The sequence below is a fragment of the Crotalus tigris genome, unplaced genomic scaffold (genome assembly GCF_016545835.1).
Source record: "Crotalus tigris isolate CLP2741 ecotype Arizona unplaced genomic scaffold, ASM1654583v1 scf7180000018403.257466, whole genome shotgun sequence".
Taxonomy (NCBI): domain Eukaryota; kingdom Metazoa; phylum Chordata; class Lepidosauria; order Squamata; family Viperidae; genus Crotalus; species Crotalus tigris.
In genome coordinates, this window is record NW_024096986.1 from 194,688 (window position 1) to 220,340 (window position 25,653).

The 25,653-nt window shown below is 47.3% G+C and overlaps 1 protein-coding gene across 1 annotated transcript in view; it reads right to left on the bottom strand.

Moving 5' to 3' along the window:
• LOC120311964 overlaps nt 1–23,179 on the bottom strand; it is a 32,581-nt gene extending 9,402 nt beyond the window's left edge. Inside the window, exons 1-5 of the mRNA XM_039352093.1 lie at nt 22,740–23,179; nt 21,951–22,610; nt 18,342–18,932; nt 1,790–2,453; nt 1,646–1,699 (exon numbers count right to left, since the gene is read on the bottom strand). Coding sequence (XP_039208027.1) covers nt 1,646–1,699; nt 1,790–2,453; nt 18,342–18,932; nt 21,951–22,610; nt 22,740–23,100 — 2,330 coding nt within the window. The 5' untranslated portion in view covers nt 23,101–23,179. The remainder of the gene's footprint in view (nt 1–1,645; nt 1,700–1,789; nt 2,454–18,341; nt 18,933–21,950; nt 22,611–22,739) is intronic.
• Between the last annotated feature and the right edge of the window lie 2,474 nt (nt 23,180–25,653).

Here is a 25,653-nt window from a genome sequence, read left to right on the forward strand (position 1 = left end):
GATACTGGAAGACTGCTATCCTGTCCCCCCTCGTCCTTCTCTTCATTAAACTAGACATCCCCAATTCCAGCAACCATTCCTTATATGTTTCAGCCTCCAGTCCCCTGATCATCTTTGTTGCTCTTCTCTGCACTCTTTCTAGAGTCTCAACATCTTTTTGACATCGCGGGGACCAAAACTGGATGCCGTATTCCAAGGCTGGCCTTACCCAGGCCTTGTAAAGTGGTAGTAACCCTTCGCCTGATCTTGATTCTATCCCTCTGTTGATGCAGCCCAGCACTGGGTTGGCCTTTTTGGCAGCTGCAGCCCACGGCTGGCTCCTATTTAAGGGATTGTCCACTAGGACTCCGAGGTCCCTCTCCCAGTTGCTACTATTGAGCAAGGAACCCCCTATACCAGACAGGTCAAACACAAGGCATCCGGGGGCCGGATGCAGCCCGTGACGTGGTTTCATGTGGCCCGCAAAGCCATCCAGGAAACAAGTGAGGGACCACCCCCTGCCGCGTCGGCCCCGCCCCCTGGGTGCACGCTGGGCAGGGGTCACCCTTTGCGAGGGATGAAGAAATGGACCGTGCCTTGGTGCTTGCCCCGGTCCCCCCACCCTCTTCTGCCAGAGACCCTCAGATCTGTCCCACTCCTGCCCAGGTCCCCACAGTTACCCTTGACGCGAACGATGTGGAGCTGGCCCCGCCCACCCAGTAGGCCCCGCCCACTCCATGCACACCCACCCAGTAGGCCGCACCCACCCGTGCCCCCCCAAGGGCAACCGCAATGCTTGTGCGGCCCTCCATGAAATTGAGTTTGACACACACCCCTCCACCTTACACTATACCTGTGCATTTGGTTTTTCTTGCCGAAATGTAGAACCTAAATGTAGAATGGCTGGTCATCGGAGCAGGGGGGTTGGGCTGGATGACCTCCAGGGTCCCTTCCCAACTCTCTTCTCTTCCCAGCTCGCTCTTCACCCCACCCACCCCTCCTCCAAAGTCAAACAAACCACACACAGCCTCTTTCCTGAGCAAGGAGGAGATTTAATTGGAGCTTTGGTTGAAACAGAAGTGCCCTCCCAACTGAGTCCATGTCGGCCCATGGAAGGAAGGAAGGAAGGAAGGAAGGAAGGAAGGAAGGAAGGAAGGAAGGAAGGAAAGAAGGAAGGATAAAAGGAAGGAAGGATTGAAGGAAGGAAGGAAGGAAGGAAAGAAGGAAAGGAAGGAAGGAAGGAAGGAAGGAAGGAAGGAAGGAAGGAAGGAAGGAAGGAAGGAAGGAAGATGCCAGGCAGTTCTTCTGAAAGCAGAGATTCCGCTCAGGAAAACAGGAAAAGGTGAGAAAGAACCTCAAGGCTCTCCTTGCCTTGATGTTCTTCGGCACCAGCCGGAGCGAACGGGAGACATTGTCAAGATTCTGCGACTTATAATTCGTAATATTTCTCGTCTCGGCGGTTTCCTGGCCTGGTTGACCTCAACGGACCGACCGAGAAGTCTGTGCTTCTAAAGGGACAGGGGTGTAGGCTGGCAGCGAATTCGGCTGGGGAAGGGGCTAGTTGATATAGGGAGGGGGCAGGATCTTCCTTGGAAGAAACTCCTGTCGTCTGAAGGGAGGAAGTGGGTTCTCCGGAGAAGGAATCGGCTCAGGGTGACTCCGCCACCAATCTCGGACTTTGGGGTTCTTCGGAGATCTCCTGGCGTGGGCTGGGTTGCAGCTAAAAGGGGGGGAAATGCAGGGTTGTGGCCTTTGAAAGGGCTTCCCCCTTGGAGCAGAGGATCGACCAGAGAGGCTTTTCGGCGTCCGTTAGAGGAGACGACACGAGGAGACGCCACGCATGCGACGCATTTCTTTGAAGTGGTTTATGTCCGCCGTCAGCATGTCCTCCGTGTAGCAAGTCGCATCCCCGTTCTTGTACACGAGCTGATCGATCATCCTCATCAGTTTGGCCACCTGGAACACCCGTTCTATCCCTTTGGCCTTGTTGTTGAAGGCCAGGCAGCGGTGCCAACACAAGGCCACCAGTTCCCGAAGCGCGACGTCTCTCTGGGCTATGAATTCCTCCAACGTCTCCCCTTCCAGGTCCTCCTTGTGGGTGAACAAAAGGATCAGGTAATTCTTGCCTTTGCGACCGAAGACCTCTTTGACCAGCTGAAGCGTCTCCTTCTCCTCCTGGGGGGAGATACCGCCAAGACGCATGACCCACAGAATAGCGTGGGGACCCGGGGCACAAAACTTCATAGACTCCGTGAGCTCCACCACAGTTTGGGACTCTGGAACCCCAGGGTCGAAAAAGCCCGGCGTATCCACCACCACCACCTTCCGGCCATTCCACCGGGTCTCCTCCCTTTGGCTTATTGGTAACCAAAACCTCAGCCTAGACTCAAAGAGGTTGCTTCCCAGGATGGTGTTTCCCGTCGCGCTTTTCCCACTTCCGGTTTTGCCCACCAGGACGATCCTCTGATCAGGCCCTGCAATCCCAAAGGGGAGAAGAAACAAGACGGGGACCCGGTCAGCAGCGTACGGCCATCGCACCCTGTGCCCGCCCCTACCCCATCCCACCCCCCTCCACCTCCACCCTCCGGGCCCAAGACTTTACCTCGGAGGTTTCTAGCCATTTCCAGACCAGTCGCACAGCGCCAATCTCAGGGGTTGCTGCGTGAACGGCGAAACGGGATGAGCCAAAGGAGAGGCTGCCTCGCTTGGAGGTTCCCCCCTAGAAGACACAGGCGGGAATTGGGGGGGGGGGCAAAGAGGGTCACCCCCTCCCCACGGCCCTTGAGGCCGAGTCGTCCTGTTCCCGAACCGGCTGGCGGACGCAGGAGACGGATACATCAGGGAGTTTGTACCCCTTCCTGGCCCCCTTTCCTGGATCCCCTTCCTGAACCCCCTTCCTGGATTCTTTTTCTGGACCCTCATCCTTGACCCCCTTTCTTGGGCCCTGTTCTGGCTCCCTTTCTGGATCCTTTTCTGGACCCCCTTCCTGGACCCTCTTCCCGGACCCCTTTCCAGGACTTGCTTCCCAGATCCTCTTTCTGGATCCCCTTCCTTGGGCTCCATTCTGGACCCCTTTTCTGGATTCCTTTCCTGGATCCCCTTCGTGGACTCCTTTTCTGGACCCTCATCCTTGACCCCCTTTCTTGGGCCCTGTTCCGACCCCTTTTCTGGACCCTTTTCTAGACCCACTTCCTGGATCCTCTTCCTGAACCCCTTTCTTGAGCCCCATTCTGGGCCCCTTTTCTGGACCCTCATCCTTGACCCCCCCCTTTCTTGGGCCCGGTTCTGGGTCCCTTTTCTGGATCCCCTTCCTGGATCCACTTCCTGGACTCTCTTCCTGGAGCCCTTTCCTTGACCCTTTTCTAGACTTCCTGGACCTCCGCCTCCAGGAGTGTTCTCCCCTCTCTCACAATACAGTGATTCCCCAGGAAGTCCTCGTCTTACAACAGTTCCTTTCGTGACCGTGGCCTCAAACATCATCAAACTGGGCAACCTCCCTTAACCAATTTCTCCCTTAGCAACATAAGTTTGGGGCTCCGGGAAGCCGAGGACCCCCCGTCCTTCTTGCCAAGAGCAGCCCTGTCGAGAGTTTGGGGACGGGGACGCCTTCCTCCGGCGTCCCGCGCAGACCCCCAACGGCGGCAGAAGGGCGGCTGGAGAAGACAGGCAGAACCGCAGCTCCCCCACGGGGCCGAATGGGGGAACGGCACACACACACACACACACACACACACACACACCACACACACACACACACACACAACGCAAACCACACTCACACTCACAACACACACACAACTACACACACACCACAAACACACAACACACACCACGCTCACACCACACTCAAACAACACACACACAACTACACACACACCACAAACACACAACACACACCACGCTCACACCACACTCAAACAACACACACACACCACACTCACAGCACACTCAAACAACACACACACACACCACACAGACACAACACACACAACCACACACACACAAACAGACAACACACACCACACTCACACCACACTCAAAAAACACACACACACCACACATACACGACACACAAACACACACAACACACACACAACATACTCACACAACACAAAAATACACACACACACACAACCACACACACACCACACACACAACGCACACCACACTCACACCACACTCATACAACACACACACACACACCACACTCACACCACACTCAAACACACACACACACCACACTCACACAACACACAACACAGCCCGCACTCACACACAAACACACACAACACACACACAACCACACACATACCACAAACACACAACACACCCCACACTCAAACAACACACCCACACCCCACACATACATGACACACATACACACACAACACACACACAACGTACACAACACACACACACAAAGCACACCACACTCACACCACACTCAAACACACACACACCACACTCAAACAACACACACACACCACACAGACACAACACACAGACACACACAACACACTCACACACACACAACACACACAACCACACACACACAAACAGACAACACACACCACACTCACACCACACTCAAACAACACACACACTCACCACACATACACGACACACAAACACACACAACATACTCACACAACACACACAAATACAACACACAAATACACACACACACACACCCCTCTCCCCGGAGAGGCTTTCAGGGATGGAGGAAGAAGAGGGAAGAGGAAGATTCCACTTTGGACGCTGCAACCGGATCCTGCAGGAAGGACAGCCCCCCCTCGCCCCCCTCCGCTTCTTGCCACCCCTCCCCCGAATAGACAGCACAGCCCGACCCCCCCCTCCAGGAGGGCCAGAATTGGGAATCTCACTGGGAAAGTTCCAAGGGGAGGGGGGAGATGGGATTGGGGGTTCTGGGGGAGGGGGGTTGGAAGCTGGGGTCCCCTCCGTGCTCTCCATTCCGGGTCTCCCCTTTTTTTTGGCTGTCTGGACAGGACCCGGCAGAAACTTCAGAGAAGGAGCAAGACCCCTCCCCAAATTATGAGGAATAGCCCCCCTCCCCCCATACTAGAATAGTAGAGAGAATAGAATAGAATAGAATAGAATAGAATAGAATAGAATATGGAATAGGAATAGGAATAGGAATAGGAATAGGAGAGGATAAAATAGAATAGAATAATATAGAATAAGAATTAGAATAGAATAGAATAGAATAATGGAATGAAGTAGAAGAATAGAATAGAATAGAATAGAATAGAATAGAATAGAATACAGAATATAGAATAGAATATAGAATAGAAAATAGAATAAAAAATAGAATAGAATAGAAAATAGAAAATAGAATAGAATATAGAATAGAAAATAGAATAAAGATAGAACAGAAATAGAATACAATCAAGAATAGAATACAAAATAGAATAGAATAGAATATAGAATACAATATTTAATATTTAATATAGAATATAGAATAGAATACAATAGAATATGCAATATGCAATATAGAATATAGAATAGAATACAATAGAATATTGAATATAGAATATAGAATAGAAAATAGAATAAAAATAGAACAAAAATAGAATAGAATCTAGAATAGAATAGAATACAGAATATAGAATAGAAAATAGAATAGAATAGAATAGAATAGAGTAGAAAATAGAATAGAATAGAATATAGAATAGAATATAGAATATAGAATATAGAATATAGAATATTTAATATAGAATATAGAATAGAATAGAATAGAATAGAATAGGTGTTTCTGTGCCCCACTCCTTGCGAAGTCCCCCCCCCTTTCCCTCCCCTAACAGGAGGGTCTCAGCTCTCCCACCCACCCGTTGGGGGGCTCTCCCAGAAACGAGGAACGACTTGATGCCCAGAAACAGCCCTTGCCCTCACCCAGGTCCACTTCTCCTGCCCCAGCCAGGCCCACTCTGGGGAGCGGGGGGGGGTCTCACCTGGACAGAGGGATCAGGGATCTCCGTTGGCAGCTAGATCGGCTGCTCTCCCCTCTCGGCCGGATCTCCTCGCCCTTTGAACGGCCGGTGGATCTTTACGACAGGAGCCAGCAAAAAAAAAAAAACCTGGACTACTTAACTGTAGTAATCAGTCCTTAGTCATTGAAGGGTGCAAAGAAATGGCCGCCCGCTCGGAGCCTTTATTTGTTTTTATAGAGTTTTACAAATAGCAAAAGATACTGCATGGCAATAGCATTTCATTGGCTAAAATCCTTTACCGATCCTCAAGAGTAAAAAGCTAGAGGCCAGAAACAGGGAATAGTTAGTAGAATCTTGTTGATGTGAGCTAGCTCTTATCAGACAAGGTCAGAGCTGCACACTTTCACATCGCCATGGTGATGTGAAGGAATGAGATAGATGCAGGAAGGAGGGGCACCCAGGCTTTGGAGGGGCAATGTTCTGCACACGACCTTTGCCTGTCTCTCACCTCTACATCTCACTCTTTTTTGTTTTGTTAGACGAAATATCGCCGGAAGGGGGGTTAATAAAAGGATTATAATCAGGAAAGGAGCATCCTTGCAGTTGTTAATATAGGGCCAAAACATGACCCTGAGGCAATGTGAGAGAGGATTTACTGGGATTTAAAGCTCTAATACATATATTGCAAAATGAAAGAATACATTACATAAACAGCACCCACAAAGATCCTAAAGTACCAATTTTCAAATCAGAAGCCAAATTGTGTAAAATATAAATCTGGTGCTGGATGGTTCATGAATTATCAGAAATATTGAAACAATACATTTCCTCAAAACGTTTACAACCCAGATGCTGGTGCAGAAGCAAATAATCAATTGCAGCATGATTTTGCAAAATAGCTTTTCTCAAATTTTGCAGCTCATGGTTGATTGCTGAAATAGTTGAAGAAGTAGTATTAATTGTTTTTGCCAAATTTCATGTAATAGCATTAAAGTTGAGGTGAGCACGAACAGCAAGTCCTGGCACGCCCACTAGAGATATAGCCAATGCTACAAAGTAAGGTTGTCTCAGAGTCACAAGTGTTGTCTAGCGTAACACCATGTGGAGAATGGTTCATGTGAACTTGTTGTTTGGAAAGCAAAACAGGAATCAGCTGGCTGAGGCAACATTGCGCTTCACTAATATTAGCAGGAATATAATTTAAAGTTTCTTGACCACATGTAAAAAACCCTCCTTGCAGTAGCCAAGCATGTCCAAAATGAAAGGAAGTCTCTATTGAAGCTGTGCAATTTAAAGCAGGTGAGCCAATGCGACGACAGTGAGGTTTTTAAAGCAATAACCTCCCAGAGTAAGTGAAGTTTTGAATTACTGCAGAAGGGGTGCAAACAAAGACTAAACATGTAGAAAGCAAATTTTCCATGTTATACATTACAGGTAAACAAAAGAAGTCATTTTGAGTGATCTTAGATTTGGCTTCATTCGTTGTTCGAATGATTGTTTGAGTGGGAGGACAGTTACCGTTGTCAAAGGGCAGATGTTAACGATCAGACATAAACAAATGATGGATAAGAAATTTGCAGTTAAGACCGCAAAAATGGCAGCGCACAGGTTCTCGGGGATCAAGTTCTTTACATCTCCCCACGTCACTGGCTGCCTGGCATGTCAGGATTGGATTACTTGCTGTGCCATCTGTAGAGTCACCCTTGCCATTTCTGGGACTGGGTCCAGGGACTGGTGCCATGACATCCCTGGCTGGGTGATCACAACGCGCTGGAATCCGCAAAGGTCCTGTTGGAGCAAGCACAGCAGCGTAGCCCCGCCCCCAAGTGATCAGAGGGACTGGTCCCAACCATGCTTTGTCTGGTAATGCCCGATAATATACCAGAGGTGGAGGCAAGTTTGTTTTCTGTTAAAAGTGTCTCTGATAAGCAGTCAAATTTGGAATGGAAATATTCAATTGGTGTAATGTAAATAATACTTTTTGAACCTGTTGTATTACCCACGACAAATTGGGTATCCTAGATAATCCGTCCTTTTTTATTTGTTTGTGAAGGCAGTCCTTGAAAGACCGATTAACACGTTCCACGATAGCTTGACCCGTGGAATTATAGAGGAGACCATGAGTAAAAACAATTTTCAGGTTGTATAAAATTGTAAAAAGGCCACTGAAAAGTAGGCTGGCCCATTGTCAGTTTTTAGGGAAGAGGGTTTACCCAGGGTTGAAACAGCCAAAAAAAGAGATGAAAAATAACATGTGAAGCTGTTTCCCCTCGTAGAGGTGGGGGAAATTGTTCCTAAATACCTATTTATGAATATACATTTCTAGGAAGCCAAAAAGAGAGAGCATGGATAACGTCCATTTGTCATAGTTGATTAGAGGCAAAACCACATAACAGACATAAAAAAGACATACAAAAAAAAATTAGGCCCAGGAAGGGAGGAATGATTGTATATATGAGAAACAAAATTATAAATGCTTTCAGTTCTGGAGCAGCTGCTGCAAACTTAAAAACAAAGTCATAAAATTGGGGTCAATCCTGGGTGTGATGTAAGCACCTGAAGAAGTAAAAGTAAGTTGGCACAAATAATGAGAGTCAGAAATTAAATTAAAAGACTGTTGAGAAAAGATTTGAAAAGCTAAAATAATTCTGAGCATTGTGATAAGGGTTGCATTGCAGTATAGGACACTTTCCAGGTATGATCATCCTTGTAAGCAATTGCTCCTCTCGTTCACCCTCCCTCAGAAAAAGCAATAACTTGTGGCAAGGGAGAAAGAGGAAGAAAGCAGTGGCTGGACTGGAAAGGAAAAAGTCATTAAACAAGCAAGTTAAAGATCATTTTAGGCAAATGATATGAAATACAGCCTATATAGTCAGTTAAAGCACATTAAAGAGGTAAGTTATTTTTGAAAACAATATTAATTAATCAGTTCCTTTTCCATGGCAAGCTCTTGTGCATCCTAAGGTTATCATTTTAGCAACCACCTGGATAAAAAATAAAACATTTTGGGATGGGATGTGGGATAAGTAAATATTATTCAATTCAATATACTTTCTGCACTTCTATTACAGTTAATACTCCACTAGGTAATTTACTAGTAGGAAAAATCAAAAGTGTGGAATTCTGTCCACAAATTGAGTATTCATGATGTCATCAATTTGTGCAACTATATTTTTTTCTGGGACTTATTGCAATCCTAAATCATTTTATATTTTCTGAAAGCCAATTAAATTGTATCTTTGGTGCTTCAGTTTAAGCAAAGCCCATTCAGATGGAAACAATTTTTATATAAATAGGTTAAACATGTATAAATCTATAACAAAGTAATTCAGTTAGTCCTTTTGGTTGTTGGATATTAAAAAATATTGTCCAACATTTACTGTTTCTCTTTGGAGTAAAAAATTTATTTGCCGAAACTGCATAGGTGAATGTCAAGTTTCAGATTCACTCCACTCTTCTCAGATTACAATTCCAAGCAGAGGAAAAAAAGTTTTAAGCGAACAGTTCCCCCCCCCCTCCTTCCTGTCTCTGGCTCTTTAAGCAACGCAGCCAGCCGAAAGAGAGGGGGGGGGGAGAAATCTCACCACCAAAAACTAGTTTCATCTCCTTCATATGCATTTTTCAATAAATTCTCTCATACATTCTCCATGAAATTCTTCTCCTACAAATATTTACTATTATTTTCACAGTTAAGGAGAAAATGGGTGGGTTTTGAAGGCTAACACACACTTCAACAAATTAACTCATTCAGTTCCATACTGACTGTTTGCATAAAACCATTCCACATGCAATTATTTCATTTCTTACTTTCTCCAGGCAAACCGTATATTCTTAGCAAGGCCTTTTTGTATTGTTGTTATCAGAGAGGGCTTTGAGCCTCTTCCAAGTCTTGGAATAACACAGAACAACCCAGACGTATATACACAAATACTGTTACAACAACATTTATTTGGACATATAACTTGTCCTGCAAGAAGCGTGAAAAAGGACAAGGTGATTTCAACCAAAAAGTGGTTTTGAGGGCCCTAATCATCTCCCATTTTTCTCACCATTCCAAGCCCAAGCATAATGTTCTGAGTGGCCACACACACACACACACACAACACAAAACACAACAGGGTTAAACTTAACATTGCAGAATTTCAAAGCATTCCGACTGCTCTGAGGGAAGTACATTTTAATTTATGTCTCAACTAATCAGCACAGAATTAGCCTCTTCAGAAGAAGCTGAAAATCCAATTAAAGATGTTTTTAGGAGAAATAAATTTTACTTAGTTGCAAGCAGAAGGGGGCTGATAGTTAATTGCCACCCTTCTGAAGTATTTGGGTCCATTTTTTTCTTCCTTGCCTGACAGGACTGAACACTATTAGATGTTTATACTGAAGCCCAAGGTTCAAGATGTAATTTATGCTCTATCTTTTAGCCTAAGCGTCCTATTCTCAGGATTCAAAGAACACTGTTTTCCTATCTCCCCAATCAGATTCCTTATTTCCATTTCAAGCATTGCCAGGCCTGACTTCTGTAGCAAGAGCTTTTGTACGTGCTTTTGCTGAGGGTGAGATAATTTACAGCCCATACTTACTCACTGAGGGGTCTCGTTCAGACGAAATGCACCTAGGGGTCTGTTCCAGACGATGGTAAGTATGTTGGCAGCTGCTTCTTCCCGTAGGGGTCCCAAAACAAAATGTCCCTGCTGAGGGCGCCAGCTGTAGTAATCAGTCCTTAGTCATTGAAGGGTGCAAAGAAATGGCCGCCCGCTCGGAGCCTTTATTTGTTTTTATAGAGTTTTACAAATAGCAAAAGATACTGCATGGCAATAGCATTTCATTGGCTAAAATCCTTTACCAATCCTCAAGAGTAAAAAGCTAGAGGCCATAAACAGGGAAACTTGTTGTTCACCATCCAGCCTTATCAAACTGGCAGGGTCACACAGACCTGCGCACTTTCACGTCACTATGGTGATGTGAAGGAATGAGATAGATGCAGAAAGGAGGGGCACCCAGGCTTTGGAGGGGCAGTGTTCTGCACACAACCTTTGCCTGTCTCTCACCTCTACACAGTCACTTCTTCAAAACTTCCAGTGTTGGAGCATCCACCGCTGCTGGAGGCAGGTTGTTCCACTGGTCAATTGTTCTCACTGTCAGGAAGTTTCTCCTTAGTTCTAGGTTGCTTCTCTCCTTGCTTAGTTTCCATCCGTTGCTTCTTGTCCTGCCTTCAGGTGCTTTTGAGAATAGCTTGACTCCCTCTTCTTTGGGGCAGCCCGCGAGATATTGGAACATGGCTATCCTGTTCCCCCCTTGTCCTTCTCTTCATTAAACTAGAGATACCCAATTCCAGCAGCCGTTCCTTATATGCTTTACCCTCCAGTCCTCTGATCATCTCTGTTGCTCTTTTGTGCACTCTTCCTAGAGTCTCAGCAACTTTTTGACATCGCGGGGACCAAAACTGGATTCCGTATTCCAAGGCTGGCCTTACCAAGGCCTTGTAAAGTGGTAGTAACCCTTCACCTGATCTTGATTCTATCCCTCTGTTGAGGCAGCCCAGCACTGGGTTGGCCTTTCTGGCAGCTGCAGCACACGGCTGGCTCATATTTAAATGACTGTGCACTAGGACTCCGAGGTCCCTCTCCCAGTTGCTACTATTGAGCAAGGAACCCCCTATACCAGACATGTCAAACACGAGGCCCGGGGGGCCAGATGCGGCCCGCGAAGTTGTTTCATGTGGCCTGCTAAGCCATCCCGGAAACAAGCAAGGGACCTCCCCCCCGCCACGTCGGCCCTGCCCCCTGGGTGCACGCTGGGCAGGGGTCACCCTTTGCGAGGGATGAAGAAATAGACCGTGCCTTGGCGCTTGCCCCAGACCCCCCACCCTCTTCTGCCAGAGACCCTCAGATCTGTCCCACTCCTGCCCAGGCCCCCCACAGGCACCCTTGACGTGAACAATGTGGAGCTGGCCCCGCCCACCCAGCAGGCCACGCCCACTCCATCCACGCCCACCCAGTAGGCTGCACCCCCCCCCAAGGGCAACCGCAATGCTTGTGCGGCCCTCCATGAAATTGAGTTTGACCTCCCCCCTGCCCTACACTATACCTGTGCATTTGGTTTTTCTTGCCGAAATGTAGAACCTAAATGTAGAATGGCTGGTCATCGGAGCAGGGGGGTTGGGCTGGATGACCTCCAGGGTCCCTTCCCAACTCTCTTCTCTTCCCAGCTTGCTCTTCACCCCACCCACCCCTCCTCCAAAGTCAAACAAACCACACTGTAAGGACCCACCCCACTTTGCATCTTAAGAAGACAGAACTCTTGGAATAATTCTTCCAACAGGAATCCTTTATTAAGAGAAAATGGTTGCAGGCATGCTAGACAGGACTTGGGGTTCAAGCTCTTCCATTCAAGGTTTTAAGGGGTTCCCCAGTAGTCCCACCCAATCAACCCCCCTTCCAGTGATAGTTTCAAGTATCACAATTCCACCCCCTTTCTTCTTTCTTTGAAAGGCAAGTATCCAGCTTTGTTATGATAAGGTTCTCTAGTGTTAACGCTTTGATGTTACAATAAACACACATTCAGCATTCAGCTCTTTGAAGTGTACTGAAGGAAGTGAGGGCCATAAAGCCCCTTTGTTCTCCCCCTTCTCTCCCTCTTATGGCAGAATCCAAAGAAGGCAGAATTGGGAGTTTCTATATTTGATAATTAAAGATGAAATATGATTGGATTCTGACATCCGGCCCCTCTTAAAAATAAGAGAGATCCACCTGAAAGAAAACACAAGTATAAAATTTAGTTAGGCTTGTTAGGATACTCTGTGTGAAACTTCTTCAATAGCTTCGGGGCTCTGACATGACGTTTATGGACCCACTCATTTTGTGAGGGAGGGAGGTGTTTCCAGGCAACTAGGTACTGAGTTGCTCCATGATATCTCCTAGAGTCAAGGACTTCCTTTATTTCGAAGTGTTGTTCACCCTCCACCATGATTGGAGGTGGGGGGGGGGATTTTTGGCCGTAGAGGTGACTGATGCTCTCTTTTCAGCAAGCTGCAATGAAAAATTGGGTGTATTTGCCTGAGATTTTTGGGTAATTCTAATTCTACTGTTACTGGATTTATGATTCTTTTAATTGGAAAAGGTCCTATATATTTTGGTCCAAGTTTTTTACAGGGCTGTAGGGACTTTAGGTATTTTGTAGATAAGTACACCATTTCTCCTATAATGAATGGTGTAGGCTCAACCCTTTTTTTATCGGCTTGTGTTTTATATGCCTGCCTAGCTTCATCTAGTGCTTTTCTGACTATTGGCCAGGTGTTTTGTAATTTCTCCATCCATTCTTTCAGCGAGGGGATCGTTGGTTCGTTTGGGGTTAATTCTGGCATGGGGTTGAAACTTTGACCGGTGGCTATTTGAAAAGGAGTGTAACCTGTGCTGGAGTGGACTGCATTATTGTAGGCAACTTCTGCAAAAGGGAGTAAGTCCGCCCACTCGGTCTGCTGGAAACTAAGAAAACATCTTAAATATTGCTTAAGTACGGAGTTCATTTTTTCCCCCCCCCCATTTCCTTGAGGGTGGTGGCTAGATGTCAGTCCCTGAGTGGTTCCTAAGAGGGATAAAAATTCCTTCCAAAATGCAGACGTAAATTGCACCCCCCTGTCAGAGATGATGCGTTGGGGTGCCCCATGCAATCTGTAAATGTGTTGGATGAAAAGTTTTGCTAAGGCTTTTGCAGTGGGAATCTTTTGGCAAGGGATAAAGTGCACCTGTTTGGAAAACAAGTCCGTGACCGTCCAGACCACAGTATTCCCATTGCTTTCTGGCAATTCCACTATAAAATCCATGGCTATTTCTCTCCAGGGGGCTGAGGGACTTGCCACTGTTTGCAATAGTCCTGGCACTTTCCCTTGCAACCTCTTTGCCGTGGCACATTTTGGACAACTGGCTATATAACTTTCAATGTCCTTTTTCATGGATGGCCACCAAAATTGCCGTTTAATTAAATGTAAAGTTTTTACAAATCCAAAATGCCCTGCTGATTTTGTGTCATGGCAAAGGTGCATGAAAGTTACTCTTTGAGTTGTTGGTATATATAACTTTTCCCCTACCCAAGGCAACCCGTCTCTCATTGTGCACACATTTTTGTTTTTCTGGAACCATTCATCTGTTTCCAAGCTTTTTCTGAATTCAATCCCAGTTTGGCTGTCCAGTTGTGGTTTTATTTTGGCTTGGGTTCTTGTGGTTACTGGTGCTGCCAGTTGTGACTCTGCCATTATTGGTCTAGAGTCTGTGGTTCGTGCGCTGTTATATTGGGGCATGCGAGATAGAGCATCTGCCAGGAAGTTCTTTCTTCCTGGTAAATGTTTGAGCTTAAATTGGAATTGGTGAAAATGCTGGGACCAGCGGGCTTGTTTGGGATTGAGTTTCCTGGAAGTTTTCAGGGCTTCTAAATTTTTGTGATCAGTCCACACCTGGAAGGGGATTTTGTTGCCTTCCAGGAACTGTCGCCACGTGAGTAATGCCCAACGTATCCCATAAGCCTCCTTCTCCCATACGGGCCAGCGCTGTTCTGTTTCCGTGAGTTTCTTGGATGTATATGCACAGGGTTGCAATACTGCATCATCATTTTCTTGTAATAGCACAGCCCCCACTGCCACATCACTTGCATCTGCCTGTATTACGAAGGGCTTGTCCATGTCTGGGTGCCTTAGTATTGGTTCGGCAGAAAAAAGTCTCTTTAGTCTCTCAAACGCTGCTTGGCACTCCATTGTCCATGTTAGTGGCTGGCTAGGTTTTACTAAGGATGCTCCCTTCGTTTTTAGTAAGTTAGTGAGGGGCAAGGCTATCTGGGCAAATGAGGGGATGAATTGGCGGTAAAAGTTTGCAAAGCCCAGGAAACTTTGTAGTTGCTTTCTTGTGCGGGGTGGTGCCCAATTTAGTACTGCTTTGACCTTCTCTGGGTCCATTTCAATGCCCTGTGGGGATATGCGATAGCCTAGGTAGTCTATCCTTTCCTGGTGGAATTCGCATTTTGAGAGTTTGGCATATAGGTGAGCGGCTCGCAGCTTCTTTAAAACCGCTCTGACAAGTTTGACGTGTTCTTCTTTTGTTTCAGTAAAGATAAGAATGTCGTCCAAGTAAACAAGGACCCCCTTAAACAGGTGCTCCCTTAGAACGTCATTGATTAGTTGCATAAAGACTGCAGGGCCCCCTTGTAATCCAAATGGCAAGACTTTGAATTGATAGCACCCCATGGGGCAGTTAAATGCAGTCTTCCATTCGTCCCCTTCCTTGATTCTCACTCGATAGTAAGCTTCCCTTAAGTCTAGTTTAGAAAAAATTTTCCCTTTCGATAGGTGTGACAGCATGTCTTTCATGAGGGGCAGCGGGTATAGGTTGCTTTCACTGATTGTATTCAGGGCCCTATAATCCACGCATAAACGTAAAGAGCCATCCTTCTTCTCTCTAAAAAGGACCGGGGCAGCCACTTTAGGCTTGGCTGGCTCAATGAAACCTCTCTCCAGGTTTTTTTTTATAAATCTTTCCATTTCCTCCTTCTCCTTTGGGCTCATGGAGTATAATCTGGGCTTCGGGAGTTTTGCCCCAGGCTTGAATTCAATGGTACAGTCTGTGGGTCGGTGGGGGGGAAGCTCATTCGCCCTCTCCTCACTGAAGACTTCAGCAAGGTCCCTATATTCCTCTGGTATTTCTGTTAATCTTTTTTCCTCTCCTATGGATGCTTTTTCTATTCTTGATTCTGGTAGCCTCCCTTGGGGTTTTAAGTCCATAGGGTCCCCCTTCGGGAATTTGATTTCTGTCGTCCTCCAATTTACCCAGGGGTTCCATTTTTTCAACCATTCCATCCCTAGAATCATTGGGCATTCCATACCTGGGGTCACCACAAACGTTAAGTCCTCTTCATGGTTGCCCAGGGAGAGATGTATTGGCAAAGTGGCTAGGGTAGCTGGCACCCCCCCTGCTATGGATCCATCTAGCTGGCCAAATGAGATTGGTTGTTCCAGTCTCCTGGATGGGATGCCCAGATTCCCCACTAGTGTTGGGCTAATGAGGCAGCGGGTGCAGCCAGAGTCTATTAAGGCTTTCACCTTCACAGCTTCGGGCATGGGGGGGATTAATATAGTCACTGTTTTGAAGATGGGTGTGATGCATCCACTTACCAGGGGTTCGCCCTCCGAGCTGGCATCTGAGGCATCCACCGGCCCTGTGGTGTAGGCTGGAGTCCTTTCCCCTTGGTGAGCAGAGGTGGGGGTTTCTGCAATTTCCATGGCCGTTTCTTTTGGCTTAGCTGAAGACTTTCCGGGTTTGTTGATTGGGGATCTGTCTGGGTTGTGCTGGGGGGCCTTTGAGCGGCATTCTACAGCTCGATGCCCTTCTCTTCCGCACTTGAAACATCCCATTTGCTTCTTGGCTGTATCCAATGATTTCACCGGTTGGTGTGTCAGCTCAGGCGGGGGGCGGCTCCATTGTTTTCCTCGGCGGTGCCTCTTCAATATGTCGATCTCTGCTTCCTCTGCCAAGACGTACCATTCCTCAAGTCGATGTGGGTCCCCTCGGGGCAGGCAAGCATCATATAGATCATAGTTTAGTCCGTCTTTGAAATGGCCAAGGAGGATGTCTTCTGGCCAATTCAGTTTGCTGGCAATGGCCCGGAATTCTTGTGTATACTCAGCCACTGGGCGTTTGCCTTGCCTCATCGTTGTTATTCTTTCACGGGCTTTGCGATCAGCCAGGGGGTCTTCAAATCGTCTTCTCAAAGAGGACATGAAACGGTTGAAGTTACTGAGTTCTGGGGCATTGGAGTCATGCAAGTTCACTACCCAATCCGCAGCTGGTCCATCCAGGGCAGATTGCACGATCCGGATGCGGGCTTTGTCGCTGGGAATATCCTGCCCATATTCCTCCATGTAGCTGAGGACTTGGGTAGGAAAAACCCCAAGCGTGTTGGCTCCCCTTTGAATTTCACTTCCAACGGTGGACGTCTTGGAATGGATCGGTGCCGCTGTTGTGGGTGGTAGTGCCTTCCGTCCAGATTGCCATCTGTGGTCCGGTAGGGGGTGGGAGCTCCTGGATCAGTAGATGTCCCTTGGGTTGCAGGTTCCATGTCCCCCTCGGTGTCTCTCCCTTTGCGGCTCCAGGAACTGGGGCGGCCGTAGGGTTCAGTATTCTCCTCTCCTAGGGAGCTGAGAGTTCTTTTCATCAGGTCAATAGCTTTCTCTAGGATCCAGTCTGAGTACGGTGCCCAGCTTCCTCCCTCTTCACTTGCGTGCAGGGATTTCTCCATCTCCTGCTTCCATTCTGGTTGCTTGGTCCCCGTCTCAGGGTCACCTTTCTTGATTCCTTTCCCCACTCACTTTTCTTTCCAACGCCCATCGACCAGCGAGGCTTGTGGTCCTGTGTCTCCACCACTTCTTCTCCTGAGGAATCTGACCTCTCGGATCCCAACATCTGGCAAGGTTCCAATTGGGTCAGCGGCTCTCTTTCCAGGGAGTTTTCCCCCTCTCTTGCTCCATTGTCTGACATGGTAAATTTTTGCAAAATCCCCCGGCAAGGGTCTCCTTTCCAGGTGGATTAATTTTGCAAGTCCTGTCTAATGTAAGGACCCACCCCACTTTGCATCTTAAGAAGACAGAACTCTTGGAATAATTCTTCCAACAGGAATCCTTTATTAAGAGAAAATGGTTGCAGGCATGCTAGACAGGACTTGGGGTTCAAGCTCTCCCATTCAAGGTTTTAAGGGGTTCCCCAGTAGTCCCACCCAATCAACCCCCCTTCCAGTGATAGTTTCAAGTATCACAATTCCACCCCCTTTCTTCTTTCTTCCGTCTGAATGGAGACTTCAGGTAACTACATGAAAGGCAAGTATCCAGCTTTGTTATGATAAGGTTCTCTAGTGTTAACGCTTTGATGTTACAATAAACACACATTCAGCATTCAGCTCTTTGAAGTGTACTGAAGGAAGTGAGGGCCATAAAGCCCCTTTGTTCTCCCCCTTCTCTCCCTCTTATGGCAGAATCCAAAGAAGGCAGAATTGGGAGTTTCTATATTCGATAATTAAAGATGAAATATGATTGGATTCTGACATCACACAGCGTCTTTCCTAAGCAAGGAGGAGATTTAATTGGAGCTTTGGTTGAAACAGAAGTGCCCTCCCAACTGAATCCATGTTGGCCGATGGAAGGAAGGAAGGAAGGAAGGAAGGAAGGATGGAAGGAAGGACGGAAGAAAGGAAGGAAGGAAGGACGGAAGAAAGGACGGAAGGAAGGAAGAAAGATGCCAGGCAGCTGTTCCGAAAACAGAGATTCGGCTCGGGAAAACAGGAAAAGGTGAGAAAGAACCTCAAGGCTCTCCTTGCCTTGATGCTCTTCGGCACCAGCCGGAGTGAACGGGAGACGTTGTCAAGATTCTGTTAATTAGATGATAGGACAGGAGGAGGAGCCACTTCTCACCCCGTAATAAAGAGCGTCTCCGTTCTCAAACACGACCCGGTCAATCGTCTTCATTAGTTCGTACACCTGAGCCTCCCGTTCGTCTCCTTCGGCCATGTTGTTAAAGGCCAGGCAGCGGTTCTCCCAGCCGGCCAGGAATTCCTTTTGATCCGGTTGATTTTCAGCCGGTTCGCCTTCCCGCTGATCTTTGTGGGTGAACAGGAGGATCACATAATCCCTGCCTTTCTCTCGGAAGATCTCGGGGATCAGCCGTTCCACGTCCTTCCCCTTCTGGGAGACACGGTCGGGGCGCATGACCCAGAGAATAACGTGGGGACCCGGGCCGCATAACTTCAGACACTCGCTCATGTCGGCAGCGTTTGGATGCCCGGTGTCCGGGAAGCCAGGCGTATCGACCACCACAATCCTCCTGCCGTTCCACAGCATCTCCTCCTTTTGGCAACGTTTTGTAGCTGACCTAGGTGACATCCCAAAGACTTTCCTTCCCAGGATGGTGTTCCCCGTCGCACTTTTCCCACTTCCGGTTCTGCCCACGAGGACGATCCGCCGTTCGAGCCCTACAACCCAAAAGGGGAGAAGAGACACAAAGTCAGCGTACGGGCCATCGTAGCCGGTCTGTTATGGCTGACTCGCTACGCAGCTTCGTTTGCATCCGGACAACGGTAACGGGACCGGGGGGGGGGGAGGCACCGGAAGGTGAGAGAGGGACAAGAGGAACGCAAGTGAGCCTGACTTAAAGTCTGAGACGGACCCAACACGACCAGGTCGTTCAGCGGGGAAAGTCCGAGGCAGTCGGATCATTCCATAATAATAATAATAATAATAATAATAATAATAATAAAGTTGGAAGGGACCTTGGACTGGACTCAAGCAGAACTAAAAGCAATGGATAGGCAGACTAGAAAAATAATGACAATGAATCATGCCCTTCATCCACGCAGTGACATTGATAGACTTTATCTACCAAGGCAAATAGGTGGGCGTGGAATGCTACAAGTACATCAGATGGTTGAAGAAGAAAAAATGGCTTTGGAAGAATATCTGAAGAACAATGATGAAGATGCACTGAAATTAGTATATCAGGAAGGCTTACTAACTACTGGAGAGACCAAACTGGCCTACAAGAAAGACCAAATGAAGAACAGAATAGAGGCATGGGAAGACAAAGCACTACATGGCCAATACATGAAAAAAATAGCTGGGAAAGCAGATAATAATAAAACCTGGCAATGGCTAAGAGCAGGAAAATTGAAGAAAGAGACCGAGGGACTAATTCTGGCTGCACAAGACCAAGCCTTAAGGACAAAGGCATACAAAGTCAAAATTGAGAAGACAGCAACAGACAGTAAGTGCCGCCTATGCAAAGAAGCTGGAGAAACAGTGGACCACTTGGTAAGCTGTTGCAAGAAGATCGCACAGACTGGTTACAAGCAGCGGCATGACAAAGTAGCAACAATGGTGCATTGGAAGATCTGCAAAAAATATCATTTGCCTGTAAGCAAAAACTGGTGGGATCATAAAATAGAGAAAGTCATAGAAAATGATAAAATTAAACTGCTCTGGGACTTCAGAATTCAAACAGACAAGCACCTGCAACATAACACCCCAGACTTAACAATTGTCGATAAGAAAGACAAAAAAGTCTGGATAGTGGACGTGGCAGTGCCTGGAGATAGCAGAATAGAAGAGAAAGAACTGGAGAAGATAACAAAATACAAAGACCTACAAATAGAAATAGAAAGACTGGGGCAAAAGCAAGCAAGGGTAGTACCAATAGTCGTAGGCGCCTTGGGCGCAATCCCAAAACAACTGGAGCACCACTTGAACACCATTGGCATTGACAAATTCGCTATTAGTCAATTGCAAAAGGCGGCCTTACTAGGAACTGCTTCCATCCTGCGACGATACCTGTAATACCATCAAACATCCACATCTGCCTATCCCAGGTCCTGGGTAAGGACTCGATAGGTAGACAAAATGCCAAATCCAGTCTGAACATCTGGCTGACTGTGCGATGATTGATATAATAATAAAGTTGGAAGGGACCTTGGAGGTCATCTAGTCCAACCCCCTGCTCAGGCAGGAAACCATACACCATTTCAGACCAATGGCTGTCAAGTCTCTTCATAATAATAATAATAATAATAATAATAATAATAATAATAATAATAAAGTTGGAAGGGACCTTGGAGGTCATCTAGTCCAACCCCCTGCTCAGGCAGGAAACCATACACCATTTCAGACCAATGGCTGTCCAGTCTCTTAATAATAATAATAATAATAATAATAATAATAATAATAATAATAATGATGAAGGTGGGAGGGACCTTGGAGGTCATCTAGTCCAACCCTCTGCTCAGGCAGGAAACCCTACACCATTTCGGACAAACGGCTGTCCAGTCTCTTCTTCAAAACTTCCAGTGTTGGAGCATTCACCGCTTCTGGAGGCAGGTGGTTCCACGGGTTAATTGTTCTCACTGTCAGGAAGTTTCTCCTTAGTTCTGGGTTGCTTCTCTCCTTGCTGAGTTTCCACCCGTTGCTTCTTGTCCTGCCTTCAGGCACCTTGGAGAACAGCTTGATTCCCTCTTCTTTGGGGCAGCCCCTGAGATATTGGAACGCTGCTATCCTGTCCCCCCTCGTCCTTCTCTTCGTTAAACTAGACAGTCCCAATTCCAGCAGCCGTTCCTTATAAGCTTTAGCCTCCAGTCCCCTAATCATCCCTGTTGCTCTTCTCTGCACTCTTTCTAGAGTCTCAACATCTTTTTGACATCGCGGGGACCAAAACTGGATGCCGGATTCCAAGGGTGGCCTTACCAAGGCCTTGTAAAGTGGTAGTAACCCTTCACCTGATCTTGCTTCTATCCCTCTGTTGGGGCAGCCGAGCACTGCGTTGGCCTTTTTGGCAGCTGCAGCCCACGGCTGGCTCCTATTTAAGGGACTGTGCACTAAGACTCCGAGGTCCCTCTCCCAGTTGCTACTATTGAGAAAGGTACCCCCGATACCAGACACGTCAAACCCGAGGCCCGGGGTCTGGATGCGGCCCGCGAAGTGGTTTCATGTCGCCTGCGAAGCCACCCTGGAAACAGTGAGGGAACGGCCCCCGCTGCCTTGGCCCTGCCCAAGGCCGACTGGGAGGCAATGTACAATTTTGCAGTGGCCAAGACGCATGACCCACAGACTAGTGTGAGGACCCGGGGTGCAAAACCTCATACACTTCCCGAGCTCCGCGACAGTTTGGGACTCTGGAACCCCAGGGTCGAAAAAGCCCGGCGTATCCACCACCACCACCTTCCTGCCATTCCACAGGCTCTCCTCCCTCTGGCAAGTCTTTGTTGGTGACCAAAAACTCAACCTAGACTCAAAGACGTTGCTTCCCAGGACGGTGTTTCCCGTCGCCCTTTTCCCACTTCCGGTGCTGCCCACCAGGACGATCCTCTGATCAGGCCCTGCAACCCCAAAGGGGAGAAGAAATAAGACGGGGACCCGGTCGGCAGCGTACGGCCATCGCACCCTGTTCCCGCCCCTACCCCATCCCACCATCCCTCCACCACCACCCCCCGGGCCCAAGACTTTACCTCGGAGGCTTCCAGCCATTTCCGGACCACGCCTTTCTTTGAAGTGGTTTATGTCCGCCCTCAGCATGTCCTCCGTGTAGCAAGTCGCATCCCCGTTCTTGTACACGAGCTGATCGATCATCCGCATCAGTTCGGCCACCTGAGCCTCCCGTTCTTCTCCTTTGGCCTTGTTGTTGAAGGCCAGGCAGCGGTGCCCACAGTAGGCCACCAGTTCCCGAAGCGCGACGTTTTCTTTGGATATGAATTCCTCCAGCGTCTCCCCTTCCAGGTCCTCCTTGCGGGTGAACAAAAGGATCAGGTAATTCTTGCCTTTGCGACCGAACACCTCTTTGACCAGCTGAAGCATCTCCTTCTCCTCCCGGGTGAAATAGCCAATACGCATGACCCACAGAATAACGTGGGGGCCCGGGGTGCAAAACTTCATAGACTTCATGAGCTCCATCACAGTTTGGGCCTCTGGAACCCCAGGGTCGAAAAAGCCCGGCGTATCCACCACCACCACCTTCCGGCCATTCCACAGGCTCTCCTCCCTTTGGGAAATCTTTGTTGATGACCTAAAACTCAACCTAGACTCAAAGACGTTGTTTCCCAGGATGGTGTTTCCCGTCGCACTTTTCCCACTTCCGGTTTTGCCCACCAGGACGATCCTCTGATCAGGCCCTGCAATCCCAAAGGGGAGAAGAAACAAGACGGTGACCCGGTCGGCAGCGTACGGCCATCGCACCCTGTGCCCGCCCCTACCCCATCCCACCCCCCCTCCACCTCCACCCTCCGGGCCCAAGACTTTACCTTGGAGGTTTCTAGCCATTTCCAGACCAGTTGCACAGCGCCAATCTCGGGGGTTGCTGCGTGAACGGCGAAACGGGATGAGCCAAAGGAGAGGCTGCCTCGCTCGGAGGTTCCCCCCTAGAAGACACAAGCGGGAATTGGGGGGGCAAAGAGAGTCCCCCCCTCCCAACGGCCCTTGAGGCCGAGTCGTCCTGTTCCTGAACCGGCTGGGGGATGCAGGAGACTGAGTGACACACCAGTGAACTGACCTAGGAGACAGTTCGCACCCCTTCCTGGACCCCCTTTTGCTTGACCCCCTTTCCTGGACTCTCTTCCTGGACCCCCATCCATGACCACTTTCTTGGGGCCCCTTCTGGGACATTCTTCCTGGATCCCTTTCCCAGACCCTCTTTCTTGACCCCTTTTCTGGACCCCCTTCCTGGACCCTCTTCCTGGACTCTCTTCCTTGACCCCTTTCCCAGACCCCCTTCCTGGACCCCTTTTCTGGACCCCCTCCCTGGACCCCTTTCCTTCCTCCTCCAGGAGTGTTCCCCTCTCTCACAACCATACAGCGATTCCCCAGGAAGGCCTCGTCTTACGACACATCCTTTCGTGACCGTGGCCTCAAATGTCATCCAACTGGGCAGCCTCCCTTAGCAACGTAAACTTGGGCCTCAGTTATGGCTGGTAAGCTGAGGACCACCTGTCCTTCTTGTCAAGACCACCCCTGTCGAGAGTTTGGGGGAGAGGGACGCCTTCCCCCGGCATCCCGCGCAGACCCCCAAAGGCGGCAGAAGGGTTGCTGGAGAAGACAGGCAGAACTGGAGCTCCCCCATGTGGCCGCCCACCGACGGTATTCCAGTTTCTGTGCTGGGCAGAGGTAGAGTAGAATAGAGCTGGAAGGGACCTTGGAAGTCATCTAGTCCAGCCTCCGCGCTCGAGCAGGAGAAACTAGGTCCTACACCATCTCAGACAAGTGACTGTCTAGAATAGAATAGAATAGAATAGAATAGAATAGAATAGAGTAGAGTAGAATAGAATAGAATAGAATAGAATAGAATAGAATAGAATAGAATAGAATAACTTCCGGTGGATCAAGCCGCGATGATGGCGGCTTTCTTAGAAGCTGCTCGTTCCCGGATCGTGTAAAAGCCGGCGAGACTTTGATAATCAGCTGTCCCACGGCTTGAATCTCTTCCCTGGGAGAAAGGGAAGAGAAGAGCCACTCAGGTAGAGGAAGAGCTCCCCTGGATCCCCTATAATTTTGGAGATCGGAGGGTAGAGCTCCCTCGGAGCCTAAGCCAACTCCGCGCTCCAGGATGTCTTTGTTCTGAAGTTCTGGGACGAAGCAAGACGCCGCTCCCACATCTGCTTTTTTGGGTGGCTTTGTGAGTATTTATATGCAGACGGAGCAAACCAGGAGAAAGTGGATTTAGGATTGATTGTGACTTTAACTCCTGCAAGTATCTTCTCCCTTTTTATTGTTTACTTTCCCCTTTTGAAGAAGAAAGGGAAAGTGAAAGGCAAAATGGCGACTATCTTTCTTGTTTGATTTTGCAACAAAGTTAAAAGTTGGTTACAGTTTATGTTTCAAATATAGAGTCAAGAATCTTGTTCCTCTTTTCTCTTTTTCCTTTTTTTTCTCTTTTTTACTATTATTATTATTTAAAGAACTGTGATATTATAGAGGCAAGAATTTTGCTCCTTTGAATTTAAGAGAATGGCTTCAAAACGTTTGGTCTCAGTTCCTAAAGCTTCTATCTCCTCTCCAATGACTCAACCTGTTTCTCAGGCTAAACCAAAGTAACCCCCACCCTCCCCTCCTCCTGCAATTTCTCTTAAAGATTTACAAGAAGCTTTAAAAATGAATGCTTTGGATATTAAAGAGGAGGTAAAAGACCTTATAATTGCAGAGAGGGCTATTACAGAAGAATTATTGGAGAAAAAAATAAGGAAGTCATAGAGGATATATTATTTGCGTTTCAAGGTCTTGCTTTGCATATTGAAAGGATTGATGATAAAATGGAGAAGATTACTGAAAATGAAACAAGACTGGAATCTAGAATGGAGGAAGTGGAGAACAAGATTGAATCTACACAGGATGAACAAACTATTTCACAATAAAGAGAAATGGAGTTTGCATTGCACATCAGGGGATTGAAAGAAAACATGCAGGAAGATTTAAAGATGCTTATTGTTAAAGATATTGCTTTTAATCTTGGATGGAGACCAGAAGCAGTTGGGAATGAGATAGAAAAATTTTTTAGAGTCAGCTCACGGGTTGCTAGACAGAGAAACCTACCAAGAGATGTGGTCATTTATTTTTCCAGAAGATCTATTCGCAATGAAATTATACAGGCTTTTTATAAACAGAGGTTTCAAATTGCAGCCCAAGATGTGATAATTTTAAAAGAAATATGTCCAAAAATTTTAAGAGGCAGAAAAGATTTCACCTTTTGTCTGATGAGTTAAAACATCGCCAAATCCAGTTCAGATGGGAGATTCCAAGAGGAATAGTAGTGAATTATAATGGAACACGTTACAGATTAACTACAGTTTCAAAGGCAAGAGATTTTTATTATTCTATTTTAGGTTAAAGACTGTATGATTAAATGGGCTCAGAATATCCAGGAACCGATCCCATTGGATTTATGGGAGATAATTTGGATCAGAAATGTTAAATTTAGACAAGCCCAAAATTTGAGGGAAAATTTTTATAAACTGTTTTATATGTGGCATTTAGATCCTAAAAAATTATCTTGTATGTACTTTAATTTACAACCCAAATGTTGGAGATGTGGTAATACAGATGCGACATATTTTCATGTTTGGTGGAATTGTAAAAAAGTAAAGGCTTTTTGGATTATGATTTCGTGGAATATTCAAAAGATTTTTAAAAGGAAGATAAAGTTTACTCCTCAATTATTCCTATTGG